This window comes from Elephantulus edwardii, unplaced genomic scaffold (genome assembly GCF_000299155.1).
Source record: "Elephantulus edwardii isolate Elephantulus edwardi_28Jun2011 unplaced genomic scaffold, EleEdw1.0 scaffold00058, whole genome shotgun sequence".
In the NCBI taxonomy this organism is placed as follows: domain Eukaryota; kingdom Metazoa; phylum Chordata; class Mammalia; order Macroscelidea; family Macroscelididae; genus Elephantulus; species Elephantulus edwardii.
In genome coordinates this window covers 10,430,545-10,455,168 of record NW_006399808.1, presented here as the reverse complement: position 1 = coordinate 10,455,168, position 24,624 = coordinate 10,430,545, and the positions used below count along the sequence as shown (strand labels likewise).

General features: G+C 42.2%; 2 protein-coding genes across 2 annotated transcripts in view; both read left to right on the top strand.

The window, feature by feature from the left end:
* The window catches only part of MCU (mitochondrial calcium uniporter), a 248,268-nt gene extending 246,282 nt beyond the window's left edge, over positions 1-1,986 (top strand). Inside the window, exon 8 of the mRNA XM_006887550.1 lies at positions 1,909-1,986. Coding sequence (XP_006887612.1) covers positions 1,909-1,986 — 78 coding nt within the window. The remainder of the gene's footprint in view (positions 1-1,908) is intronic.
* A 16,346-nt stretch (positions 1,987-18,332) lies between these two features.
* OIT3 (oncoprotein induced transcript 3) overlaps positions 18,333-24,624 on the top strand; it is a 45,119-nt gene continuing 38,827 nt past the window's right edge. The window contains exon 1 of the mRNA XM_006887570.1: positions 18,333-18,393. Coding sequence (XP_006887632.1) covers positions 18,333-18,393 — 61 coding nt within the window. The remainder of the gene's footprint in view (positions 18,394-24,624) is intronic.

Below are 24,624 nucleotides of genomic sequence, written 5' to 3'. Positions count from 1 at the left end.
AAATATTATGAGTTCACTTTTACAAAAATTCAAGAATAGTTATTCACAAAGGAAGCAGCATTCTTTGATAGCCACCAAACAATAAGAACAACCAAAAAATGTGTGTGGTTACGTAGGTAGATTTTATATGTATGTGCACTGGGAGGACTGGTGATGCCGTGCACCGGGAGGCGCACTACTGCCCAAGAGCTGCCCCTCTGTGGTGGGAGAGAAATGGTCTCTTCCATGCCATTTTACAGCCTCTAAAAACCCACTAGAAAAAAAAAAAAATTAAAAAATAAATAAATAAATAAAAACCCACTAGAGAGTCAGCTGTTAGATTATAGTTCATTTGGGAAGCTGGGCTTTATGAGGAGGAGTGTGACATCAGGATTGGATGAAGACTCATCAACAACCTATTTTATGCAGATGACACAACCTTGATTGCTGAAACTGAGGAAGACCTGAAGCATTTGCTACAGAAGATCAAGGACTGTATATCTTCAATATGGATTGAAGTTCAACATCAAAAAGACAAAGATTCTCACCACTGGGCCAATTGGCAGCACCATAATAGATGGAGAAGAGATTGAAGTTTTTAACAGTAAACAACTTGCTCAGTTTCACAATCAACATTCTTGACACCAGCAATCAGGAAATCAAAAGATAAATTGCACTGGGAAAATCTGTAGTCATGGACCTCTCCAGAGTGCCAAAAAGCAATGATGTCTGTCTAGAGACTAAAGTGATCCAGGCCGTAGTCTTGACAATTACTTGCTATGCATCAGAGAGCTGGACAGTTACTAAAGATGACATAAAAAGAATCTATGCCTTTGAGTTGTGGTGCTGGAAAAGAATTTTGAACACACCATGGACTACCAGGAAAACAAATAGGTCTGTCCTGGAGAGGATGAAACTTTCTCCTTGGAGGCTAGGATTTTTGATCCTCCGCCTCACATACTTTGAGCATATGGCCAGGAAGAGGACCAGTCCTTGAAGAAAGACATCATACTTGGAAGGGTAGAGGGACAGCGCAGGAGAAGAAGACCTTGAATGAGATGGATTGACACAGTAACTGGGGCAATGAAAGTAGATGTGTCAGAGTCAGATTGGCTCTAAATAGAGCAGAGTTCAGAGCTGTTGTACATAGCGTTGCTGTGAGTTGCAGGCAACTCGATGGCACATAACAACGATAAAGGAAGGTTTACGTGGGTACATGCATGAGCGCATATGTAGGTGTATCTGTAGGTGTATGTAAATCCAAGTTTATGTGCGCTGCATCTTTATGCATATGCATAATAAAACACATAGCAGGCACCTTATAGGATTGGTTTATTGGGATAAAAGATTTAGGACCATAGTCTCCTGGGACAGTTCAGTCGATGTTCATAAAGATAATGAACTGACATGCCTATTTTGGCAAGTGGTATCTGGGGTCTTAAAAACTTCCAAGATGCCAAAAGCTTGCAATGAGACCAGTCGATCCAGCTGTCTGAGTTTTTAAGGTACCACCAGTGACTCAGCTTTCTGTTTAAAAATCCTCAGCTCAATGAAGAACCTTTATGACTGCTGCATGTATAACTAAAGTGTTGAGTAGCATCTGTTCAAGTTCTCCCTACAAGCAAAGGCTTAGGCAGGGGCTCCTCCCGGCGTGTGTTTTGGATGCTCCACATGTCCGCGTTGATCGCACTGCCTCTGACAGCTCTGTCGACAGCTGAAGCAGCAAAGCTGATTTCCAGTCTGGGTCCCACTTAATTGTCCTCTGCTTTGGGGTAAAGCCCTTTTGTTTTCCTAGGCAGTCTTATTTTGGGAGTAACTGGGTTGACCTTCCTGACACAGTTACTGTGGCAAGACAGTCTCTTTTTCTCAACAGAAAATACTATTGAAAGCTTCCTCAGCAATTTCTCTCACCTTTTGTTTCTATTTTAGGCAGAAATGGACCTTAAGAGACTGAGAGACCCATTACAAGTGCATCTGCCCCTCCGACAAATTGGTGAAAAGGACTGATGTGCAGAGAACCCTGGAATCCCATCCCGGCAGAAAGAACACCTGTTTATAACTCTTGCCTTTGTAATTAAAGTGTGCAGGTGGATGCTGGGAGCTCTATGGGGGAGGAGGGTTTTTACCTTTAATTTAAAAACAAAAGGAATTTAGGGGGGAAAGGGAATGCTACAATCTGAGGATCAGGCATTGTGGAATATAAGTCTCAAAGGGCTTAGTGAATATTGTCTTAATCAAGCATCTCAGTTTCTGGATGAAAATGATGCAATTATATAATCAAGAGATTCCTAATGAGATGATGATGTGGAGGGTGTTCGTTTCTCGCATCTTATTTCCAGGGTCAGCAAAAGAATAACACACCAGCACCCCCCTCAGCTCTGATTTCCCCTCCCTTAATTTACCTTTTATTATTTTTGACACAGAAACAAATTAATAAACCAGAAAAGAAATCCACAAGATACGTGAATGGCCAACAGAGGCTCAGGCCATGTCATAAGCATTAATTGTAGATTGTACTCCAGTCTCTGCAAAGTTCCCAGTCCCCTCCTCTGCCCCTTTGCTGACCCCTATGCCTGTTGATTACACTAATTTTACCCATGTGGTAATTGGAACTGACCCATGACTGATAACTGATACTTTGGATTATCCCTCCCTAAATGTCTGTATCCCCACACACACACACACCTGACACTCTCGGTCAGTATCTAGAAATCATTGGCAACACTGCATGAAGTTGTTTTGTTTTGTTTTTTATGAATTAGCCATCCAGCAGGGGAAGACTCCCCTTCCTTTATTTACTTCTCCTCTTGATTTCCCCTTTGAACTCCCTACCTCTCAGAGCAGGAGGCTGGGGCTGTCAAGCTGTATTACCAAATCAAGATGTGAGGTTTACAAATCGGCTAAAATCATGGCTCTGTAGTTATTTCAGGACCTACATAATTTCACTACTGTTAATCTGCTTGTGTGGTAGCATTCCAGGCCACCCAGATGGCACTGGCATGTCTGATGCAGTTGTCAATCCTGAAGGACACACCCTTCCTTGTTTAGAGGCCCTCCCACCTCCACCACTCCAGTCCTTTTCAGTCCAGTGTGGGGATGTTAGTGGGTGCAATTTCTCTTTATACAGGAGTACATTTCTATGGCTTCCTTAAGCCCATCCTCTCCACCTTATTTTTCTTATCTTAAACTGAGAGGAAAGAAGAATTACTCTTATACTCTTTCAAAATGTTTTCTACCATATTTCCAAATGACATCTGCATCCGAAAGGTCAAGGGTCTGTGTCTGCTGTCCTGTTTTGACCACAGTGGGGCAGGATGGGGAGAATAGTGGGATTTAGCACACAGGCAGCTGGCTTTTTTTCCCCTATCACATGATTCACTCTTCCTCGTGGCAAGGATTTTCTTTCTCGTTTTCTTCCTCCTTTGGGATCATTGTGTATGAAAAGAAAACTCTAAGTGACAAACCCAGACTCCAGGTGCCTTGTGGAGGTTGAAGGCCAGCCAGGATTACTGCTGCTGCTCCTGCCACCCCCTCCCACGGCATGATGGAATGAAGGGATGCATGGCTCCCCTACCCCCTTTTCCTTCCTCCCACCCACCCCACTCAACCAACCCCCATCCCTTTTTTTTTAAGTTGTGTGAATTATTTTTAAACCATTTATCCTGTTTGTGCAGGGTTTTTTAAGAAGAAAGCACAGTGCAATGAGCAAATCCTTCCAGGGTGTGTGGGAGGCAAGGGAGGGAGGATATGGAGAAAAGTCCTTTAAACAAATAGCAAAATACTGAACATGTGTAAAATCCTGTATCATTTATGAAATATGTATAAAAAGCAATGTACCTTCTGGAACAATAAATACTTATTCAATTTTTGAACAAAAGCCTCTCATTCTTTAAAACTTGACAAAAAATACTTTTTTCTGGGGTTCAAGGTGGGAGGCTTTTTACTTCAAAGATGCCTGCTTTGAGGGGGGAAAATAGGTTCTTGGAACAGGCCTCTTTTTTCAAAACAAGCATCATATGCATTTTTTCTGACCTTAACATGAGCTGTAGTGTCCCAGTTTTCCAAAGCTGAGTGTGTTGTACAAGCCTCTGTGAAGTGAAGTGAGGGCAGCCCTGGGACCAGCAGCCACGTCCCTTGATTAAGAGGGAGATTCTCCTTCGTGCCCAAGCACTTTGATTGCCAGAGTGGTTGCTCAGTCTCCAGAGAGTTGTTCAAAGATGGACCAAATTAAAGATCCAGAGGTAGTGTTTTTAAGAGTTTGCAAAAAGTAATATGATATGAAAATACCACATGCTGTCAAAAAATTAGTAAAGGCCTATCAAACAGTGTATGTGAAATGTCTGAAGTCATTTAGGGAGCTCTGGTGGCCAACAGTAAGAAGATGCACTGCAATCTCCAAGTTGGTGATGGTGGTTGTTGTTAATTGCCGTCCAGTCTAGGGTGACTCATAGCAACCCTATGAGCAAAAGACCTGAACACTTGTATAACTTTCATCATTTCTCCATGTTCATAGAGTTTCCGGAGGCAAGCTCTTTCAGAAGTGAATGCCACACCTGCTTGTTTCATCGGGAAGCTCCGTCAAACACTGTCCACCATGGGTAACCATTATCACATTTGACACATCAGTGTCACAGTGTTCTGCTTCTTAGCAACCACGAGTTACCTCTGTACAGCAAATGGACAGACCAGTGCTATACCATTTAGGAGAATGTTTGACCAAAAACAATTAAAATCAGGCCTGAAGGATGCAGATTAAAATCAATCTCAAAAGTATGTAATTCAAATCCACATGGTTCAAATCCACTAGCTGCTCCATGGAAGAACGGGCAGTCATTCTCCTTCTGTGCCATCAACTGCCTCTGAAAGCCCACTGGAGGGTCAGCTATGGGTTGGTTCCAACTCCACGACACGCAACAACAATCTATAGGAACAACGAAGTCATTTAGTGCTCTGTGAGATCATAGTTCAAAATCCTCTGCAACTGTGCTCCTGCCTCCTGCCCTCCTGCCGCAGACTACAGCCTCACCCAGACATGCCTGACACGCAGTGGATGTAAGAAGGGAAGAGAGGAAAGATTAAGGTGATGTCTGCGTTCAGTAATATCTACAGCCTCCTAAGTATTGCAGGAGGCTCTTGGTTTTTAAAGAAAATAAAGCCTGATTGCTCCCTCTACAAACCTTGCAATTTAGAGTGTGCATTTGGAGCATAGCACCTTTTCACCAGTTTTTCTATGCAGGCAAGGCACAGCGGCCCCGTGAGATGGCAGCATGAGCCAGGCCCAGTGCTCTGTCCTCACGGTCACTGCTGGGCCCAGCCCATTGTAGCTCCCGTGTCAGCCTGTGTCGTCCAGGATCTCCCTCATTTCCATTGACACTGTATTATTCATGATGTCTTTCCCCGAGACCTGACGCTGATGATGACTCCAACAGCATGGGTGATTATCACTACCTCCAAGGAGCCAGCTTCCAAGCCCGAGTCAGCTCCTGCCGCTTCGTGGGCTCTCCGCGTAGTTTTGAGTCCTTTACTGAGTTAACATAATGCAGTTTTACTGAGGAATCAGGACTTTCATAACTTTTCTCTAGTCGTTTGTTGCTAGTTTTGCTATTTTTGAAGGGCTTTTAGATTTATAGAAAAATTACGTAGAAAGCCCAGGGTTCCTGTACCCCATTCCTGCACATTATTTCTCTTGTTTATTATTATTATTATTATTATTATTTTTCAATCTGTATGCAGAGCAAATCAACCGAGACGCTGGGCTGTACGAGGATGACTGTGGCATCAGGATTGGTGGAAGAGTCATCAACAACCTGCGTTATGCAGATGACACAACCCTGCTTGCTGAAACTGAGGCAGACCTGAAGCGCTTGCTGCAGAGGGTCAAGGACTGCAGTCTTCAATATGGATTGAAGCTCAATATCAAGAAAACAAAGATTCTCACCACTGGGCCAGTTGGCAGCATCAGTATGGATGGTGAAGAGACTGAGATAGTTAACACTCAGTTTCCTTGGCTCCACAGTCAACACTCTCGGTAACAGCAGCCAGGAAATCAGGAGACGAATTGCATTGGGAAAGTCAGCTGTGAGGGACCTCTCAAGAGTACTGAAGTGCAACAACGTCAGGCTGGAGGCTAAGGTGCATCTGATCCAAGCTATAGTCTTTGCAATTACGTGCTATGCATTGGAAAGTTGGACAGTGACTAGGGATGATAGAATTGATGCCTTTGAGTTGTGATGCTGGAGAAGAGTGCTGAATATACCATGGACTGCTAGGAGAGCAAACAGGTTTGTCCTGGAGAGGGTGAAGCCAGAATGCTCCTTGGAGTCAAGGATTCTGGGGCTTCGTGTGACATACTTTGGGCATGTTGCAAGGAGGGACTGGTCCTTGGAGAGAGACATCATGTTTGGGAGAGTGGAGGGATGGCGCAGGAGAGGAAGACCCTCGATGAGATAGATTGATTCTGTGAGTGGAGTGGTGGGAATGAATGTGCTTGAGACAGCAAGGTTGGCACAGGATAGAATGGTGTTTAGGGCTCTTGTACATAGGGTCGCTGTGAGTCGCAAACGACTCGATGGCACATTAACAACAACTATTATATTTATATTCTCCATTATTTTGCCTGGGAAACGTGTTACAAGTGCTGAACAAATACCGATGTCTTATCATTAAATGCTTGTGCAATAGTTAAAAACTCAGCTGCTCACTGAAAGGTCAGTGGTTTGATCCCACCAGGTTTTGAACGCACAAGGAGAAGATGGGCAGTCGACTTCCATGAAGATTACAGCCTTGCGGTCTCTGGGACCATTGTCCATCCTGTGGGATCTCTTGAATGGAAATTGACTCGGTGGCAACTAGTTTGTTTTTATATTAAATGAAGTCCATATTTTATATTAGGGTTCACTCTGTGTTATAGATACCACCATTACAGTACCATGCAGACTCATTCCATTGCCCTGAAAATGTCTGTGCCCCCTAAATCATCCTCGTCCCTCTACCTAGCAACCTTTTTCCTCTCTCTAGTTTTCCAGAATGTCATGTGCTTGGATCTTGGACCTTTGAAACTGGATAATGTGAAAACATTCTCCAAGTATGGCCTCTGACCCATTAGTGTGGCATCTCCTGTACAATGTTAGAAATGCAAGTTCTGGGAGCTCTGATGGCCTCAGTGACAAGGAGCTGCACTGCAATCCCAGAGGTGTGTGGCTTGAATCCACCAGATGCTCTGCTGTAGAAGGAGGAACAATCTCCTCCTATACCAGCCAGATCTGATTTGACGGTACATACACACACAAAAATAATAAAATTTTTAAAAAACAACTGCAGTTAAAAAAAAACCCAACTAGATCTCAGGTCCCCTCTGAGTGAAAAATTAGGAGTGAGGACAGCAGTCTGTTTTAGAAATCTGTGCTGCTAATACTGACTAGAAGAGTAAAGAGAAAGTGAAGACTCATAGGTAGGGAGTTGTGCTGCCAGCTCAAAGCCAAGTGGTTCGAATTCACCAGGTGCTCCTCATGAGAAAGATTAGCAATCTCCTCCTGTGTGAGTTAACTGCTGCTGAAAGCCCGCTAGAGGGTCAGCTATGGATCCGGACGAGTCAATCTTGACTCAAAAGCAAAGAAAAGTAATCACACATCTCTGAATTTTGTGATCAAATAATCAGAGTAAGGGATTGGGGGATTGGTGAGTATGGTGGAGATGGAAATTTGAAGGAAAAATATTGTTAGAGATCATGTCACAAACATCATACCTGACTTGTCAAGAAGTATAATGGTACACTCACAAAATTAAGAGGGGGAAGAAACTAGTGATTGAGTGATTCAAACTATAACCCCACTTTGCCTGAGTGAACTCTTTCATCCCCATCTAACTCAACATTGGTAGTTTTCAAATTGTTACTCTAGCTCATATCTCTCCTGACTGATTTATCCATGCTGTTTCCAGCATTACTTCTTGCCCATTAAATTCTTCCATTGATACCAGAGTATTTTTTTGTATTACAGAGAGCAACACATACTTTTTAAAATTAGCAAATATGGACAAGTGTGTATATTAAATATAGGAAAGGGCAGGTGCAAATGACACCATAGAGAGGCAGCCAGCCAAATCTAGCATGTGGGTCATTCTATGGGGCAACAGATAGGGCAGTTTCAACAATAGCATGGCAGCAGTGATCAAAGGAAACTAAATGTCTGGGTCTTGTGAGTCCTGACATTTAAAAAAAAAAAAAAAACTATTGAAGAGCACCATTACCAGCATAAAGAAGTATCAAGCTGCAACGAAAAAAAAAAAAAACAACTATTGGAGAAATTGAAATATATACTAGGTAATAAATAAGTACTGAGGAATTCTTTTCATAGTTGTAATAATTGCATTGCCATTTAAAAAGAGGCCACGTTGTGCAGTTTGAATACACCAGATGCTCCACTGGAGAAGGAGGGGTAATCTGTACCAGTTGGATCCGATTTTGATGGTACACAGCAAGGGGGAAGAGAAGAAGAAGAAGAAAAGCCCTCATGAGAAATATGTACTAGTGCATAAATGAAATGAGATTGGCAAAATGCTAGTAATGACTGAAGCAAAGTTGAACATATTGTTCTCTCTACTTTTGTATGTATTTGAAATTTTTGTATTCTAAAATGTTAAAGGAGTAGGTGAACCAAAGAGGAAAAACTAAAAGGGTGGGGGGGGGGGAGATCCTACCAGTGAGGGAAGGCTTGTTTACAAACCCGAAGTGCTGTCTGGGAGAAGTCCTTGACTCCAGTGATCCATCTTGGCAGCCAACCTGGGTTTATCTCACACTCACATCCTCTGCTGCTCTGACATGCATACAGATGACTGCTGAGGAACAGGAAGTCATGCAGTTTGTTGGCTGGGTGGTTTCTGATCAGAACACTGCCTCTTGATCCCATGACCCCTGCAGCGAGGCAGCTCACCAGCCTGGGAGACTATAAACTGCAGTGGTCTCTTGTACCTCACTCACTGTCAGGGGCTCATATGGCACTTGCCCCCAGTAAGAACTCATGTTTGTTTAATTGAACTGAAACCCTTAGAAAGTCACAATCATTTGAATGTGCTAAGATACTATGAAGACATGTTTAAAAACTGCTTCCCAAACAGTTACTCCTTTTCCAATCACTATTAAATTAGGAAAGTAACTTAGGTGAGAAAATGCCAGAATACTAGAAGTTGTTGTTGTTGTTTAATGCCGTCAAGTCGTAGACGACTCATAGCGACCCTATGAACGAACAGCCTGAGCATTGTTCGTACATAGAGTTTCCGGAGGCAAGCCATTTTGGAAGTGGATGCCACTCCTGCTTCCAGGCTTGATTTAGTCGGGAAGCTCCAGCCAACACTGTCCACCATGGGTGCCCATTACCACGATTGGCACATCACTGTCACAGGCTTCAGCATCACAGCAACCACGAGTTACCTCTGTACAGCAACGCACAGACCAGTGCTATACCACCTTCGACTTGGTAGCAAGTATTAAGATTGTTGATGTTAAGTGCCATTGAGTCAACTATGACTCATAGTGAGCCTATGAATGATGGATCTGAACCCTATCATATTCTGTGCTATCCTCCCTATCTCTGACATACTTGAGCCCACCTTTACAGTGACGGTGTCAGTCCATTTTTCATTGAGGGTCATTGAGAGTTTTTCCTCCTTTGCTGACCCTCCGCCTTCCTAAGCATGATGTCCTTTTTCAAGGACTGGCCCCTCTTAACAACATACCGGAAGTATGTGAGGTGACGTTTCACTTATCGTTGCATCTAATAAGCATCCTGGCTGCACCTTCTCCAAGATATACTTGTTCGTTCTTTTAGCAGTTTATGGAATATTCAGCACTCTTCACCAACACCATAACTCAAAGACATCAATTCTTCTATCATCCTTATTCACTGTCCAACTTCCAGATGCATAGCATGTGAATGAGAAGACCATGGTTTGGATCAGGTGCACCTTAGTCTTCAAACTGACATCTTTGCTCTTCAGCACTTTAGAGAAGTCTCTAACAGCAGACCTTCCCAATGTAATACATCTTTTGATTTTTCTGGCTTCTGATGCCAGAGTGTTGATTGTGGATCCAAGCAACATGAAATCATTGGCCAGTTCTCTCTCTTCTTCATCTATCATGATGTTGCCTATTGGTCCAGGATGAGAATTTTTGTTTTCTTCATGTTAAGATGTAACCTACATTGAAAGTTGTAGTCTTTGTTCACCTGCAGCAAGCATTTCAAGTCCTCTTCACTTTGAGCTAGCAAGGTTGTGTCCTCTGCTTAAGACAGATTGTTGAAGAGTCTTTCTCCAATCCTGATGCTACATTCTTCTTCTTGTAGCCCTGCTTCTCTAATAATTTGTTCTGCATACATGTTGTTGTTGTTGTTGTTGTTGTTGTTGTTGTGTGCCATCGAGAAAAGTACACCTCATAGCGATCCCATGAAGAGCCAACCTGAACCCTGAAATATCCTGTGACATCCTCATCGTTTCTAGGTTCTATTACTGAAATCATTCATGTCAGTCCATCTAGTTGGGAGTCTTCCTCTCCTTCGCTAACACTCCATCTTTCTAAGTATGATGCCTATTTCTAAGGAATAACCTCACCTAACAATATGTCCAAAATATGAGACAAAACTTTGTCATCTTTGCCTCCAAGGAGCACTTTGGCTGCACTTTCCCCAAGACATATGTTTGTTCTTTTGGCTGTCCATGGGATGGATATTCAGTACTCTTCTCCAGCACCTTAATTCAAAGACATCAATTCTTCTATCATCATAAGTTATTGTCCAGTTCTCTGATGCAAAGCAGGTGATTGAGAAGACCATGGCCTGAATCAGATCATATCACTTCAGCACCTTAAAGAAAACTCTGACTTTCCCAATGCAATTCATCTTCTGATTCCTGATTGCTGGTACTGAGGGTTGATTGTTGAGCTAAGAAAGATAAAATGATTGGCAGCTTCAATTCTTTCTCCATCATAATGTTGACTGTTGGTCCTGTAGTGAGGAAGTTTGTTTTCTTGATGTTGTGATGTAATCTATATCAAAAGTCTTTGATCTTCTGCAACAAGCATTGTGTGTCCTACTCATTTTCAGTGAGCATAATCGTGTCCTCTACATAACCCAGGTTGGTGATGAGTATTCTTCCAATCCAGATTCTTCTTCATAATCCAGCTGTGTGAACTATTTGCTCAGCATACAGATTGAATAAGTATGGAGAAAGAACACAACCCTAGCGCACACTCTTCCTACTTTTAAACCAGCAGTGTTCCCTTGCTCTGTTGGGATAACAACTTCTTGGCCGAAGTATAAATTCTGTATGAGCACAATTAGTATTTTTCAGGGATTCCTTGTTCTAGGCATTTTTTTATAATATCCAGCAAAAAATTTGCTTGCATGAGATACTAATGATATTGTTAGATAATTTTTACATTCTGTTGGATCACCTTTCATGGAATGGGGACAACTATGGCTCTCTTCCAGTAATTCAGCTAGACAGCTGTCTTCCAAATATCCTGATAAGCACATCCAGGGCAGCATCTCTAAGCTGAAACAAGTCAACTGGTACTCCATCAATTCTTGGGGCCTTATTTTTGGCTAGTGCTTTCAGTGCAACTTGAGCTTCATCCTTCATCACCTTTGACTCTTGTCCATATGATATTTCCTGAAAATTTTCATCAACTAATTCTTTTTAGTACAGCGATTCTGTGTCATCCTTCTGTCTTCTTTGGATGCTTCCTGGATCATTCAAGAGTGTGTTCATAGCATATCTCAATATTGCAACTCAAAGCTTGACATTTTTTCCCAGTTCTTTCAGGAGAAATATGGGGTCAAGATTGGTGGAATATCTATCAACAATCTGTGATATGCAGATAACACAACCATGCTTGCTGAAACTAAGGAGGACCTGAAGCACTTGCTGCAGAGGGTCAAGGACTGCAGCCTCCAATATGGATTGAGGCTCAATATCAAGAAGACAAAAATTCTCCCCACTGGGCCAATTGGCAGCATCAGGATGGATGGTGGAGAGATTGAAATTGTTCACAGCTTTAGTTTGCTTGGCTCCACAGTCAACATTCTTGGCACCAGCAGCTAGGAAATTAAAAGATGTATAGCAATGGGAAAGTCTGCTGTTAGGGACCTCTCCAAAGTACTGAAGAGCAATGGTGTCTCTCTGGAGACTAAGGTGCATCTGATACAGGCTATGGTCTTTGCAATCACTTGTTTTGTATCAGAGAGTTGGACAATGACCAAGGAGGATAGAAGGAGAATTGATGCCTTTGAACTGTGGTGCTGGAGAAGAGTATTGAGAATACCATGGACTGCTAGGAAAACAAACAGATTTGTCCTGGAAAGGGTTAAACCAGGTGGCTCCTTGGAGGCAAGGATTCTGAGGCTCCGTCTAACATACTTTGGACATGTTGTAAGGAGGGACCGGTCCTTGGAGAGGGGCGTCATGCTTGGTAGGGTGGAGGTACAGTGCAGGGGGGGAAGGCCCTCTATGAGGTGGATTGATTCAGTGACTGGGGTAATTGGGATGGGTGTGTCGGAGACGGTGCGATTGGCACAGGACAGAGTGGAGTTTAGGGCTGTTGTACATAGGGTCGCTATGAGTCGCAAGCGACTCAATGGCACATAACAACAACAGCTTGAAAAATGCCAAATTAGTTCTTTTCTCTTTTCTTGACTCCAACTCTTTTCTCCATTTTTTATAATATTGTATTTTATCTTCTCAAGCTGCCCTTTGAAATCTTCTGTTCAGCTCTTTTACTTCACATCTCTTCCTTTTGTTTTGGCTTCTTGATGCTCTAATGCAATTTTCATAATCTCTTCTGATATCCAGGTTGAGATGGTGTTTTGCTCTTCTCCCACAGTTCCTCTGGTCTTCAGTCGTTGGTTTTCAATAGCTCAAACTTGTTCTTAAATTAACTGGAATAGACTCGAGCTCATATTTTGGTTCCTGTGGACTAGTTTTACCTTTCTTCAGCTTCAATTTAAACTTGCACATAAGTAACTGATCTTCCATAGTTGACACCTTGTCTGGTTCTGACAGAAAATATTGTACTTCTCCAGCAATTCTTTCTTCAAATATTGTCAATCTGATTCATGTGAGGTCCATGTGTAAAGTTGGGGTGTGTGTGTGTGTGTGTGTGTGTAACATTATTTGCTGTGAATAAATTATTGAGCACACAAAATTTCATCATTTGCTCTCCGGCCTCATTTCTGTCACCAAGTCCATACTTTATAATTACCATTCCTTTCTCATTGTTTCGAACTTTTGCATTCCTGTCACCAATAACTGGTCAATTTCAGACTGAAAACGTTGATTGTTGTTGTTGTGTACCTTCAAGTCGGAACTGATCCATAGTTGACCCTCCAGCAGGTTTTCAGAAGCAGTTAATTGCACAGAGGAGATTGCTCATTCTTCTGCCGTGGAGCAGCTGGTGGACTCAAACCACGTGCCTTGTGGATTGTAGCATAGCTTCTTGCCACTGGGCCATCAGAGCTCGAAAATATTGGGAGAAATTCTAAATCTCCCCTTTTTGGCTTTAGTTGTTGGTGCATATATTTGAATAATCATCATATTAACGTCCTAGTAGGCATATGAGTAGTATACGTCACTCACAACATTGTTCTCTAGGATGGATCTTGAAATAGACTTTTAATTATGAAAGCAACTCCATTCTTCCTAAGTTTTTCATTCCCAATATAGCAGATCATGTAATTGTCTGATTAAAAGTGGTCCATACTTGTCCATCTAAATTAATTGATGCCTAGAATAGCAATCTTCATACATTCCATTTTATTTTTTACAACTTCCATTTTCTTACATTCATAATTCTACTTCATACGGCCCTGACACACACCTTAACTGATTTGAAACCATGCAATGTTCCCTTGCTAAGCTATTAACACAGTTTCTTGGTCTAAGTATAAATTCCGTATGAGCACAATTCAGTGTTCTGGGATTCCCAATTCTTCTAATGTTAGCCACATTTTTTGTGATCTCTGCAGTCAAATGCCTTTCCATAGTAGATAAAACACAAATAGACACCTTCTGGTACTCTCAGCCAAGATCCATCTGACATCAGCAATGATATCCCTTGTGCCGCAGTTTCTTCTAAACCCAGCCTGATTTTCTGGCAGTTTGAGTCTCAGTCAAGATTTTTGTTTAATACCATTTAGGGCATTGTTGTTATGTGCCATTAAGATGGAACCGACTCAAAGCTGACCCTCATAGGTGAGTTTTCAGAGGACATAATTCAGACAGGAGATTACCTGCCCATCTTTCTCTCACACAGGAGATGGTGGATTTGAATCATATATATTGGGTTGACTGCTCAACTCCTTAATAGGCCATCATAGCTCTCCTCCCCTCCCACCCCCATGTTTATTACTGGAAAAGATCTGTATTTATTCCTATTCCAAAAAAAAGGTAAGTCAACAGAGTGTGGAAATCATCAAGGAATAGCACCAATATCACAAGCAAACAATATCCTGCTGAAGGTTGTCCTGAAAAAGTACATCAGCAGAGAACTGCCAGATGTGCAGGCTGAGTTTAGAAGAAACTGAGTTTAGAAGAGGCCATGACAAGGGAGCTCTAGTGGCCTAGTGGCAAGAAGCTGCACTGTAATCTCAGAGGTATGCAGTTCAAGTCTACCAGATGCTGTGCTGAGGAAGGAGGAGTAATCTCCTTGTGTACCAGTCAGATCTGGTAAAGAATACTTTTTTTTTTTAAAGAAAAAGAAGGGGCTGTGGCAATGGAGATAATTATAGCTAATGTTATATGGATCTTGGCTGAAAAAAGAAAAGTACCAGAGGAATGTCTATCTGTGTTTCATTGATTCTGCAAATGACTGTGTGGATCACAACAAACTGTGGCTAACTCTGAGGGGAATGGGAATCCCAGAACACTTATTTGTGCTCATACACAAATACTTATACAGAAAGCAGTAGTCAGAATAGAGCAGGCAAACACTGTGTGTTTCAGGATCAGAAAAGGTGTGCATCAGGGATGCATCCTATCTCCACACCTTTTCAATCAACATGCAGAACAGATCATTGGAGAGACTGAACTTTATGAGGAGAAATGTGGCATCAGGGTTGGAGGAAGACTTATCAATAACCTGAGTTATGCAGATGACACAGCCTTGCTTGCTGAAACTTAAGAGAACGTGAGGCGTTTTCTGCAGAAAGTCAAGAACTGTAGTCTTCAATATGGATGAAAGCTCAATATCAAGAAAACAAACATTCTCACCATTGGGCCAATTAGTAGCTTCATGATGGATTGAAAAGAGATTGAAATTGTTGATAACTTCAGCTTCTTTGGCTTCACAATCAACACTCTTGGCACCAGCAGTCAGGAAATCAAAAGACAAATTGCAATTTTTTTTTTTTTAAAGTGAGGGGGAGACAGGAAAATGTGAAACACTAAATGAAAAATGCAATTTTTCTGTAAACTTTCATCAAAATCACAATTAATATTAAAAATTTGTAAACAGAAGAAATTTTTAAAAATATACATTACATTGGGCAAATCTGCTGTCAGGGACCTCACCAGAGTACTAAAGAGCAATGACATCAGCCTGGAGACTAAGGTGTGCCTGATACAGGCCACAGTCTTCACAATTACTCTATGCATCCAAGAGCTGGACAATGACTAAGGATGATAGAAAAAGGATTGATGCCCTTGAGTTGTGATGCCAGAGAAGAGTTGTGAACATGCTGTGGACTGCCAGGAGAACAAACAGATCTGTCCTGAAGAGGGTGAAATTAGGCTGCTCCCTTGAGGCAAGGATTTGGAGGCTCCGTCTCACACACTTTAAGCGTGTGGCCAGGAGTAGAGAGACAGCGCAGAGGCGAAGGCTCCAGATGAAATGGATTGATTCAGTGACTGGAGAAAGGGGATTAGGTGTGCCGGAGATGTTGAGATTGGCTCAGGATAGGGCAGGTTTCAGAGCAAATATACATAGAGTGGCTGTGAGTAGCAGGCAACTCATTGGCACATAACAATAACAACCACATTTCTTTTATCCTTTGCATTCCCCTAATTTTCAGTATTAGCTAGTTACCATTAAGTCCATTCTGATCCACGTGTGTCAGAGTAGCCTTGTGTCCATAGGGTCCTCAATGGCTGGGGTTTCAGAAGTAGATCACCAGGCTTTCCTTCCGAGGTGTCTCTGTGCAGGTTCTCATCTCCACCCTGTCAGTCAGCCCCAGAGACTCATGACTATTTGCACTGTCCAGAGACACCTTCACTATTACTCATTGCCATTAAGGAGATTCAACTCACAGGAACCCTTTAGGAAAGAGTAGGTCTTGATTGAAACCGACCACCATTTCACCTTCCGAGTCGCTGGTGAATTCAAACAACCAACCATCAGTTAGATGCTGAGTGCTTAATACTTAACTATTGCACCACTAGGCTTCCTTTTTTCAGTATTGTTATTGTTTGGGTTCATCAAGTCGACCCCAACTCATAGTGACCGTATGAACAATGGATATTAACCCTTCCCTATCCTGTGACCTCCTCTTCATCATTGTCATTTATAGTCTCTGTGTTGGTCCAACTTGTTGAGAGTCTTTCTCTCTTCTGTTGACTCTCCACCTTTCCAAGTATTATGTCCTCTCCCAAGAATTGACCCCCTCCCAACAAAATGTCCAAAGTTTATGAGGCGAAGCTTCACCATCCTTGCCTCCAAAGAGCACCTGGGTTGCGCTTTCTCCAAGTCTTATCTGTTCCTTTGGCACACCGTGGAATATTCAGTACTCTTGTCCAACACCAGAACTCAAAGGTACCCATTCTCCTTTTGGCATCCTTAGTCATTGTTCAGATAGATGCATAGCAAGTAACTGAAAAGACCATGACTTGGATCAGGTGAACTTTAGTCTTTAAACTGGTATCATTATTCTTCTGCACTTTAGAGATGTCCTTGATGGTAGATTTTCCAAAGGCCATACATCTTTTGATTTTTGACAACTAGTCCCAAGGGTGTTGATTGTGGATCCAAAAGGAAATAATTTACTATCTTTTTTCAGAATAGTTTTAATACTTTTCCCCACTTCCTAAATAACATGCCTCCGGAAACTCTATGAACTTTGATAAATGTCGATAGTTCTAGAGAGGCTGAAACCCCTGAAGGTCTTTTGTTCATAGGGTCGCTATGAGTCATGCTCGACTTGAAGTCAATCAACAACAACAACATCATGATGTAGCCTACTGGCTCAGTAGTAAGGCTTTGTGTTTTCTTGATGTTGAAATAGAATTCATACTAAAGCTGTAGTCTTTGATTTTCTGCAGCAAGCATTTTAAGTCCTCCTCACTCTCAGCAAACAAAGTTGTGTCTTCCACATAACACAGGTTGTTGATGAGTCTTCCTCCAATCCTGATGCTATGAATAGGAATCAGACTAAGGTACACCAATTTAGGGCTCAGTTGGTTGTTCAATCTACCAACCACTCATCTGAGAAATACATGATCTGCTTCCATAAAGAGTAACTCATTGCAGCTGGGTCAATTCTAAGTGACCCAAAGACTTTCTATGGCTGTAATCTTAACAGAAACACATTGTAAAGATTACAGCTTTGGGAATACAATGGGACACATCTACTCAGTCCTGGAGGGTCACTACTGAACAACACACAACAACAATCCCTATCTTGGCGTGAGGAGCAGTGAAATAATGCTAAACTATGTTGAAGTTTGGGGAAGAAAAATACTATGAAAACTAATGACACTACTTGAGTTGCAGGGAACACAAATTAAGTCTTACTTCTTTAGAAAGTGTGAGACCCAAACCATCATAATAAAAGGGACTTAGCAGTTTGTTTCATGGAGAATAACTCCCATTCTACCTGTCCTTGCTTTCTTGTGTTATAACTCTTTCCTGCTCACCATTTCCACCATCTGACACAATGTCATTTTCACTGAATACACAATGCTAAGCCTGCTACATCATGAAGTCAGTTTCTAGAAGAAACAAGATTTTGACATGAAGGGATGTCCCTCATTTACAATTCCCATCTGGATAAGATAGTGGAGGTGTCACAGTAGGGAATTCTTAAGGAAAAACAATAGGAGGATGAAGGATAGTGAGTTTTTTCCTCAAGAAATCCATCCCTGTTGACAGCATAAAGCAGTGTGTCTATCTGGGGTCAAGGCTAGAGCAACGGACATATTATTCTACTCATCCTCTTCCTCTGATAACACCTCCACCAGTAACGATAAATACTTTCTTCAGAAGAGCCTGGAGATATGAAGTGGGGTAAAGAGAAATGTGCTTGCAAAATCTGAGGACAAAGGAAAACTGGTGTTGACAGACATTTCCAGTCTGTTGCTGCGACTGAGGCAGCGGGATGCCCTGGCTTCTGCTTTTCGTCTGCCTCAGCAGCGTGCTCACGCCAGCACTGCCAATCGGTGAGTCTTGCTTATGTGAAGTTCTCGTTGGAATTTGCTTTTATGCCAGAAACCAATACTGGTTGTAGAGTTAAGAGGCACACTAGTGACCTCGTCTGTAGGAAGTTGTACTGCCAATCCAAAGGTTGATGGTTCACATCTCCTGTGTGGTTGATAGTCTCCAAAAACCCACTTCAGGGTCAGCTATGAGTCAATTACAACTAAGGCTATGAGTATTTTGAGTGAGCATAAGATAATTCACTGATGATAGGTTTATAGAGAATTCTGGTGGCCTAGTAGCAAAATAATAATTAAAAAGAAAGTTCGTATTGGAGAGGGTGAAACCAGGCTGCTCCTTGGAGGCAAGGATTCTGAGGCTCCATTTGACATACTTTGGGCACATTGCAGGTAGGGACCAGCCCTAGGTGAAAGACATTATGCTTTGGGAGGTTGGAGGGACAGTGCAAGAGAGGAAGCTCCTTGATGAGATCGATTGGTTCAGTGACTGGAGTAATGGGAGTGAGTGTGTCAGAGGCAAATAAGATTGGCTCAGGATAGAACAGGGTTCAAAGCTGTTGTACATACAGTCTAAGTTGCAGGCAACTTGACGGCACATAATAAATACAGTGGTGGCAAAAAGCTGTGTTGCAATCCCAAAGGTACACGGTTCAAGTCCATCAGCTATTCTGCAGGAGAAGATGGGCAGTCTCCTCCCATGCAATTAACTGCCTCTGAAAACCCACTTGAGGATCAGCTGTAAGTTGGTTCCAACTCGATGGTACACAACAAACAACAGTTAGCCGCTAGTCTGGGCATCTAAAATTCCCATGGATCTGCCATATCCGATTGCTTACTGTTTCTTAGAATATGTGTATAATGCAATTCTAGCCCCTTTAGACCCTGGATACTTTTACAGTTCCCACTATAAGAGAGAAAGAAAAAAAAATCAAACTTGATATTTAGAGCTGAGGGGAGAGTTTCTTCTAGAATCAGTCGAAGGATTCTACTCCCATGAAAGGCACAGATCTGGATAAAGCCAGACTTGATCCTAGAAAAAAAAGGCCTTTTACACAGACCAAGCAGACTAATGGTTTCATTCCTCTGGTGTGATGTAAAACTGATGCACAAAGCAAAACTTTTTTTTTTTACTTCAGTTCCAGTTACTAACAAATCTCTCTCTCCCTCTCTCCCTCTCCCACTCTATCCATCCCCTCTTCTCTCCCCCTCTCTTCCTCTCTCCCATCTTCCCCTTCTCTTCTCTCTCCCTCTTTCTCAGACAAAGTATCAGTTCTTGGAGGAGAGGGTCTGGGGTGAGGAGAAGAGAACCTTCCTTCTTAGGTACCTGCTTCTCTCTCATTGCTGCTGAGTCAGATCTGATCCTCACTGACCCTCCAGTGAGGTTTTTTTTTGTTTGTTTTTTTATTATTATTATTAAATTTTATTAGTTTCAATGAACATTCACAGGGGTTCTGGGCTTTCACTCCTTCATTGCCGCACCATTCTCTCCACCCTCCTCCCCAGTTTGTTCTTCTTCCCCCGCCATCCGAATGTCTGTTTTAATTGTCCAATTGCCACAGTGCTTGTCAAAGTCAGTTCTGATTAATCTCCTTTGTCAGTGTGTCCTTTGCCATTCCCTATCACTCCTCCCTGAGAGAGACTTCACCCTGATTCATAAGGAAAAGGGGATGGCATATTCTCTTAGCTACTTCCTGCTGAAAAGGGACGCTGTGAGTTTCAGGGTGAAGATCTTCTCTCACTACTCTAAAGGGCCCCTTTGGCAGTAGGAAACACATAGACTATTATGGAGATTGATTTTGGAATTTAGATGCACTCTTATTGATTGTGCTTGGCCGTACATGTTCATATCCTTGAAGATGTATCATGGGGGTGTTGCAACCTAGAAGACACAAATTTGACTAACAAGTTATAAGTACATGAGTCAAAAATTATGGAAAAGTAAAAGAAAGGATTCTTTCATTGTTTTACAAACCCTCCCCCAGGTCCCCTCCACCATGTAGCCCTCGCTCTAGACTCCTGTGATGACAGAAATACCTAGTCATATATCTCTTTTAAACAGTTTTCTCCCTCCTCTGTTTCAGTGTAGTATACATTATTGAACCCATCTTACTCAGTCTCTCCTCAACCCCAAGGACAGTCCCATTCTACAACAGTGGCATCATGTAATATTTGTCCTTTTGTGACTGGGATATTTCACTCAGCATAATGTTCTCCAGAGTCAATCATTTTGAATAATATTGCATGAGTTCCTTATTTTTTAATGCAGCATAGTATTCCATTGTGCAAATATACCACAGCTTCTCTAGCCATTCGTTTGTTGATGGGCACTTAGGTTGTTTCCAACTCCTTGCTATTGTGAACAAAGCTGCAATAAACATGGGTGTGCATATATCTGCTTGGATGTCAGTCCAGTGAGTTTTTGAAGCTATAAATTGCATAAGAGGAGTTTGTCCTTTTCTCTCCTGTGGAGGATTCAAACCACTAAAGGAGGCCTTCCGAGTTCCCTTGCAGGTTCCTGTAGTAGCTCCACACTTAATGGACTCTAATGTGTGTATCTAGGGAACTGATCCTTGCTCTCACACTTCATATAAATTAAAAATGAGCTTTATGGTGCAACCACTGTGGAAGGTGGTATGGTGCAAATAGAGATACCATTTGACCCAGCAATTCCACTACTGGGAATATACCCTAAAGAGACCATAACTGCCATCCAAGCAGATATATGCACACCCACGTTTATAGCAGCTTTTTTCACAATAGCAAGGAGTTGGAAACAACCTAAGTGTCCATCAACAAACAAATGGATAGAGAATTTCTGGTATATTCAAACGATGGAATACTATGCTGTATTGAAAAACAAGGAACTCATGAAATATTATTCAAAATGGGTGACCCTGGAAGACATTATGCTGAGTAGAGTATCTCAGTCACAAAATGACAAATACTGTATAGTACCACTGTTGTAAAATAGGATTGACATCAGTGTTGGGGGGAGACTGAGAAAGTTGGGATAAATTATGCATACTGCATTGAAAAAGATGAGGGAGAAAACCGTTTAAAAGGGATATGTGATTAGGTATTATTGTCGTGACAGCATTCCAGAATGAAGGCTGCATAGTGGAGTGAACTTGGAGGGGAGGGATTGTATAACAAATGAAAAGAATATTTCTTTTACTTTTCAAAGAGAAGAACGAATTGGGGGGAGGAAGGGGTGGGCAGGGAGAAGAGAGTAACAATGAATGAATGGAAATCCTGTCTCTGTAAACTTTCATTAAAATTAATAATAATTAAAAAATTTTAAAAAATAAGCTTGAGAGGTAAGAGAGATGTGTGGGATCTTGGATGGGATCCCAGGACAGAGAAAGACATTAGGGAAAAGCTAAGGAAATCTGAATAAGTTATGAATTTAATTAACAATTACATATTAATGCTGACTCATAAATAGCAAACATCTCACAAATGTGTGATATTCATCCTAATAAAGGAAACTGGGTAGTAGATATATGGGAATTTTCTGCTCTGTTTTGCTGTAAATCTACAACTGTTATAAAAAAAAAAGTATATTGAAACAGAAAATAAAAACTTCGAGCTAGCTTTGAGTAAAGCCCAGATTAAATCAATTGCCACAGAGCAGATTCCAACTCAAAGGACCCTACAGTGTAGAGAATAGCCCCAGAGGATTCCCAAGTCCTGAGGGCGCAAAGGTGAGAGACTTCGTCCCACATAAGCTGTTAGAAAGGACAAACCCTTGGAAAAGGATATCATGCCTGGAAGTGGGAGGGTGAGCAAAGACAGGTGTCAGCAGGGATTGTGAGCCGGTGCAGAATCAGGCAAGGCTCGATTCTTCCATGCGTGGGATGGCTCTGTGTTGGGGTCCCCGAGTAGACTCCATCACACCTTATGTTAACAACAAATCTTTACAGGAGCCTACCAATTTCTTTCCCCAATGAGCACACCTGGTTCCAACAGCTGAGTTTTTGACCATCAGCAGAGCTCTGGAACCACTGCTCCTCCAGGGCTCCTGCAGCTTTGATTAATCACCCAGTATCTGCTGCTAGTAACAACCAAAGGTCACATCAGAAAAATCTTCCCTGGACTCCTATTTTCCTTTCTTCCCTCTCCCTTGCCTTGCTTATCCGCTCTCCAATGTCTCCTCTACCTGCCAAGATCCTTCCTATTTCTTTTTTCTGCCTTTGCAGAATGTTTGGTTCAATGCCAGAAGCGAGATAAAGAGACCTTTCAGGCCTGGTATGGGTGTTGGCTGAGGGAGGAGAAGGGGGAGAGGAAGTCAGAGGGTAGAGAAAGGAGAAATGGAGAGCAAAGGCGGAGCAGAGGGGAGGAGGTGGGAGAAGAGGCTTCTGGAAAACATTAAGGCCACAGACCTCAGGGTGGCCTCCAGGCGTGGACCTTGAATTCCTTCGTGGGCACCTGAGAGGGTGACTCCTGATGCCATATCCCCCACACCTGCCCTGGGTGGCCTGGCTAGGTGGCAGCCAGATGCCATGCAAATAAACAGCCGAGGAACCTTCTAGCTGGTCTGGGCTCCTGATTCAACCTGTGAAGGAAACCACAGGGCTGTGCTTTTAAAATGTTCCTATTGAAAGGGCAGAAGTAGCTCTTTATCTGCAACTCAGTATGTTTCTTCTTATCTTGCTCTAATCTTCCACCTTTCACCACATGATGTCCTTTTCCAAGGACTGACTTCTGTCTGACAACATGCCCAGAGTATGTGAGATGAGGTGTAAAGAACTCTAGGGGGCGCCCTGGTTGCACTTCCTCCAGTTTGCTCTTCGGCAGTCCCTTCAGTAGTCAGACCCAACATCACAACTCAGAGGCATCTACTCTTCTTCTATCATCTTTATTCATTGCCAACTTTCAAGCGCAAAGGAAGCAGTTGAAAATTGCTTTGATGCATAGAAAGTGCTCACTTCAGCCGCACATATACTAAAATTGAAACACTCAACAGTAGAAAAGAAAATATTCTGTATTTTTTTAAAATTACTTATCCCTTGTAAATAAATCAGAGTAAAATTTTTAAAAATCACTTATCTTACTGAAAAAGAAATAATAAATAAAAAGAAATATTTTGGTTAGTTTTAGACACTAAATTTCTCCTTGTGTTCCTATCTCCCTTACAATCTGAGAGGAAGGGAATTTTAAACAGCACAAGAATGCAGAGGGAGGCCTTGGATGCGATGGACTGACACAGTAAGTGGGTGGCAGGAGTGGGTGCGTCTGAATCAGTGAGATTGGCTCAGGAGAGGGCAGGGTTCAGAGCTATTGTGCATAGGGTTGCTGTGAGTCAAAAGTGTCTCAATGGCACATAACAACAACTAACATGCCCACTGTTGTATTAAGGTTGAGATCAGAGAGCAAAGAATGGGGAAAGGATGCATAAGTAATGAACATTGCACTGGAACAGCTGGAAGGAAGGACAATCAGAAAGGAAAGGACTGTTAAAAACTATGACAAGTAGTAGCCTAGAACAGGGCAAGCATGGCAAAGAGAATTGGAGAGAGAGGAGGGGAGGAAACTGTGTGAATGAATGAAAACTAATATCTTTGTGAACCTTTACTAATATTTTTTTAAAAATTAGACATGGGATGTCATAAAAAATGTAAGGGGAAAATCAGGAAATAGTTGTGGAGAGACACATTTTCCTTCCTATCAAATTAGAGCAAGAGAGATGAGGCAAATATTTCTGTGAATTTGTAATCGTCTGTGAAATTACCCTGCAAATCTTACCACAACTAGGAGGGGAGATGAGGAATATTTCCATTTGGAGAAAGGCAAGAGTTTCGTAGAACATTCCTTCTCTTTGAAGAATATCGAGCTTAGGTCTAGGGCTTGACTGGACCCTCAAGAATGTTTCCTAGGAGTAAGCCAATTAATCACACAGACTCACTGCAACTCTGCAGATGGATTCGCTTTGTGAATGCAAGTCTCCTTAGATCTTGTATTTCTATTAGGTGCAATCAAGTTGGTTCCAACTCAAAGCAAGCCTGGGTGTGTCAGAACTAAACCCTGCCACTCCGGCGCCCTCCTCAGGCTCGCGGCTCTGCTCTAGCCACGGTTCCTTCTCTTAAAGATCTTCCTTCTTCTCAGACTCTCCATTAAGCGTGATGCCTTTCTCCTTCCATTAGCACTGCTCTGTCCCTCCTCTGCTTGTTACTGTGGTTGAGATGATAAGAGTTTGAAATACAGACTGAAGAAATCTAAAATTTGTTTCCGATT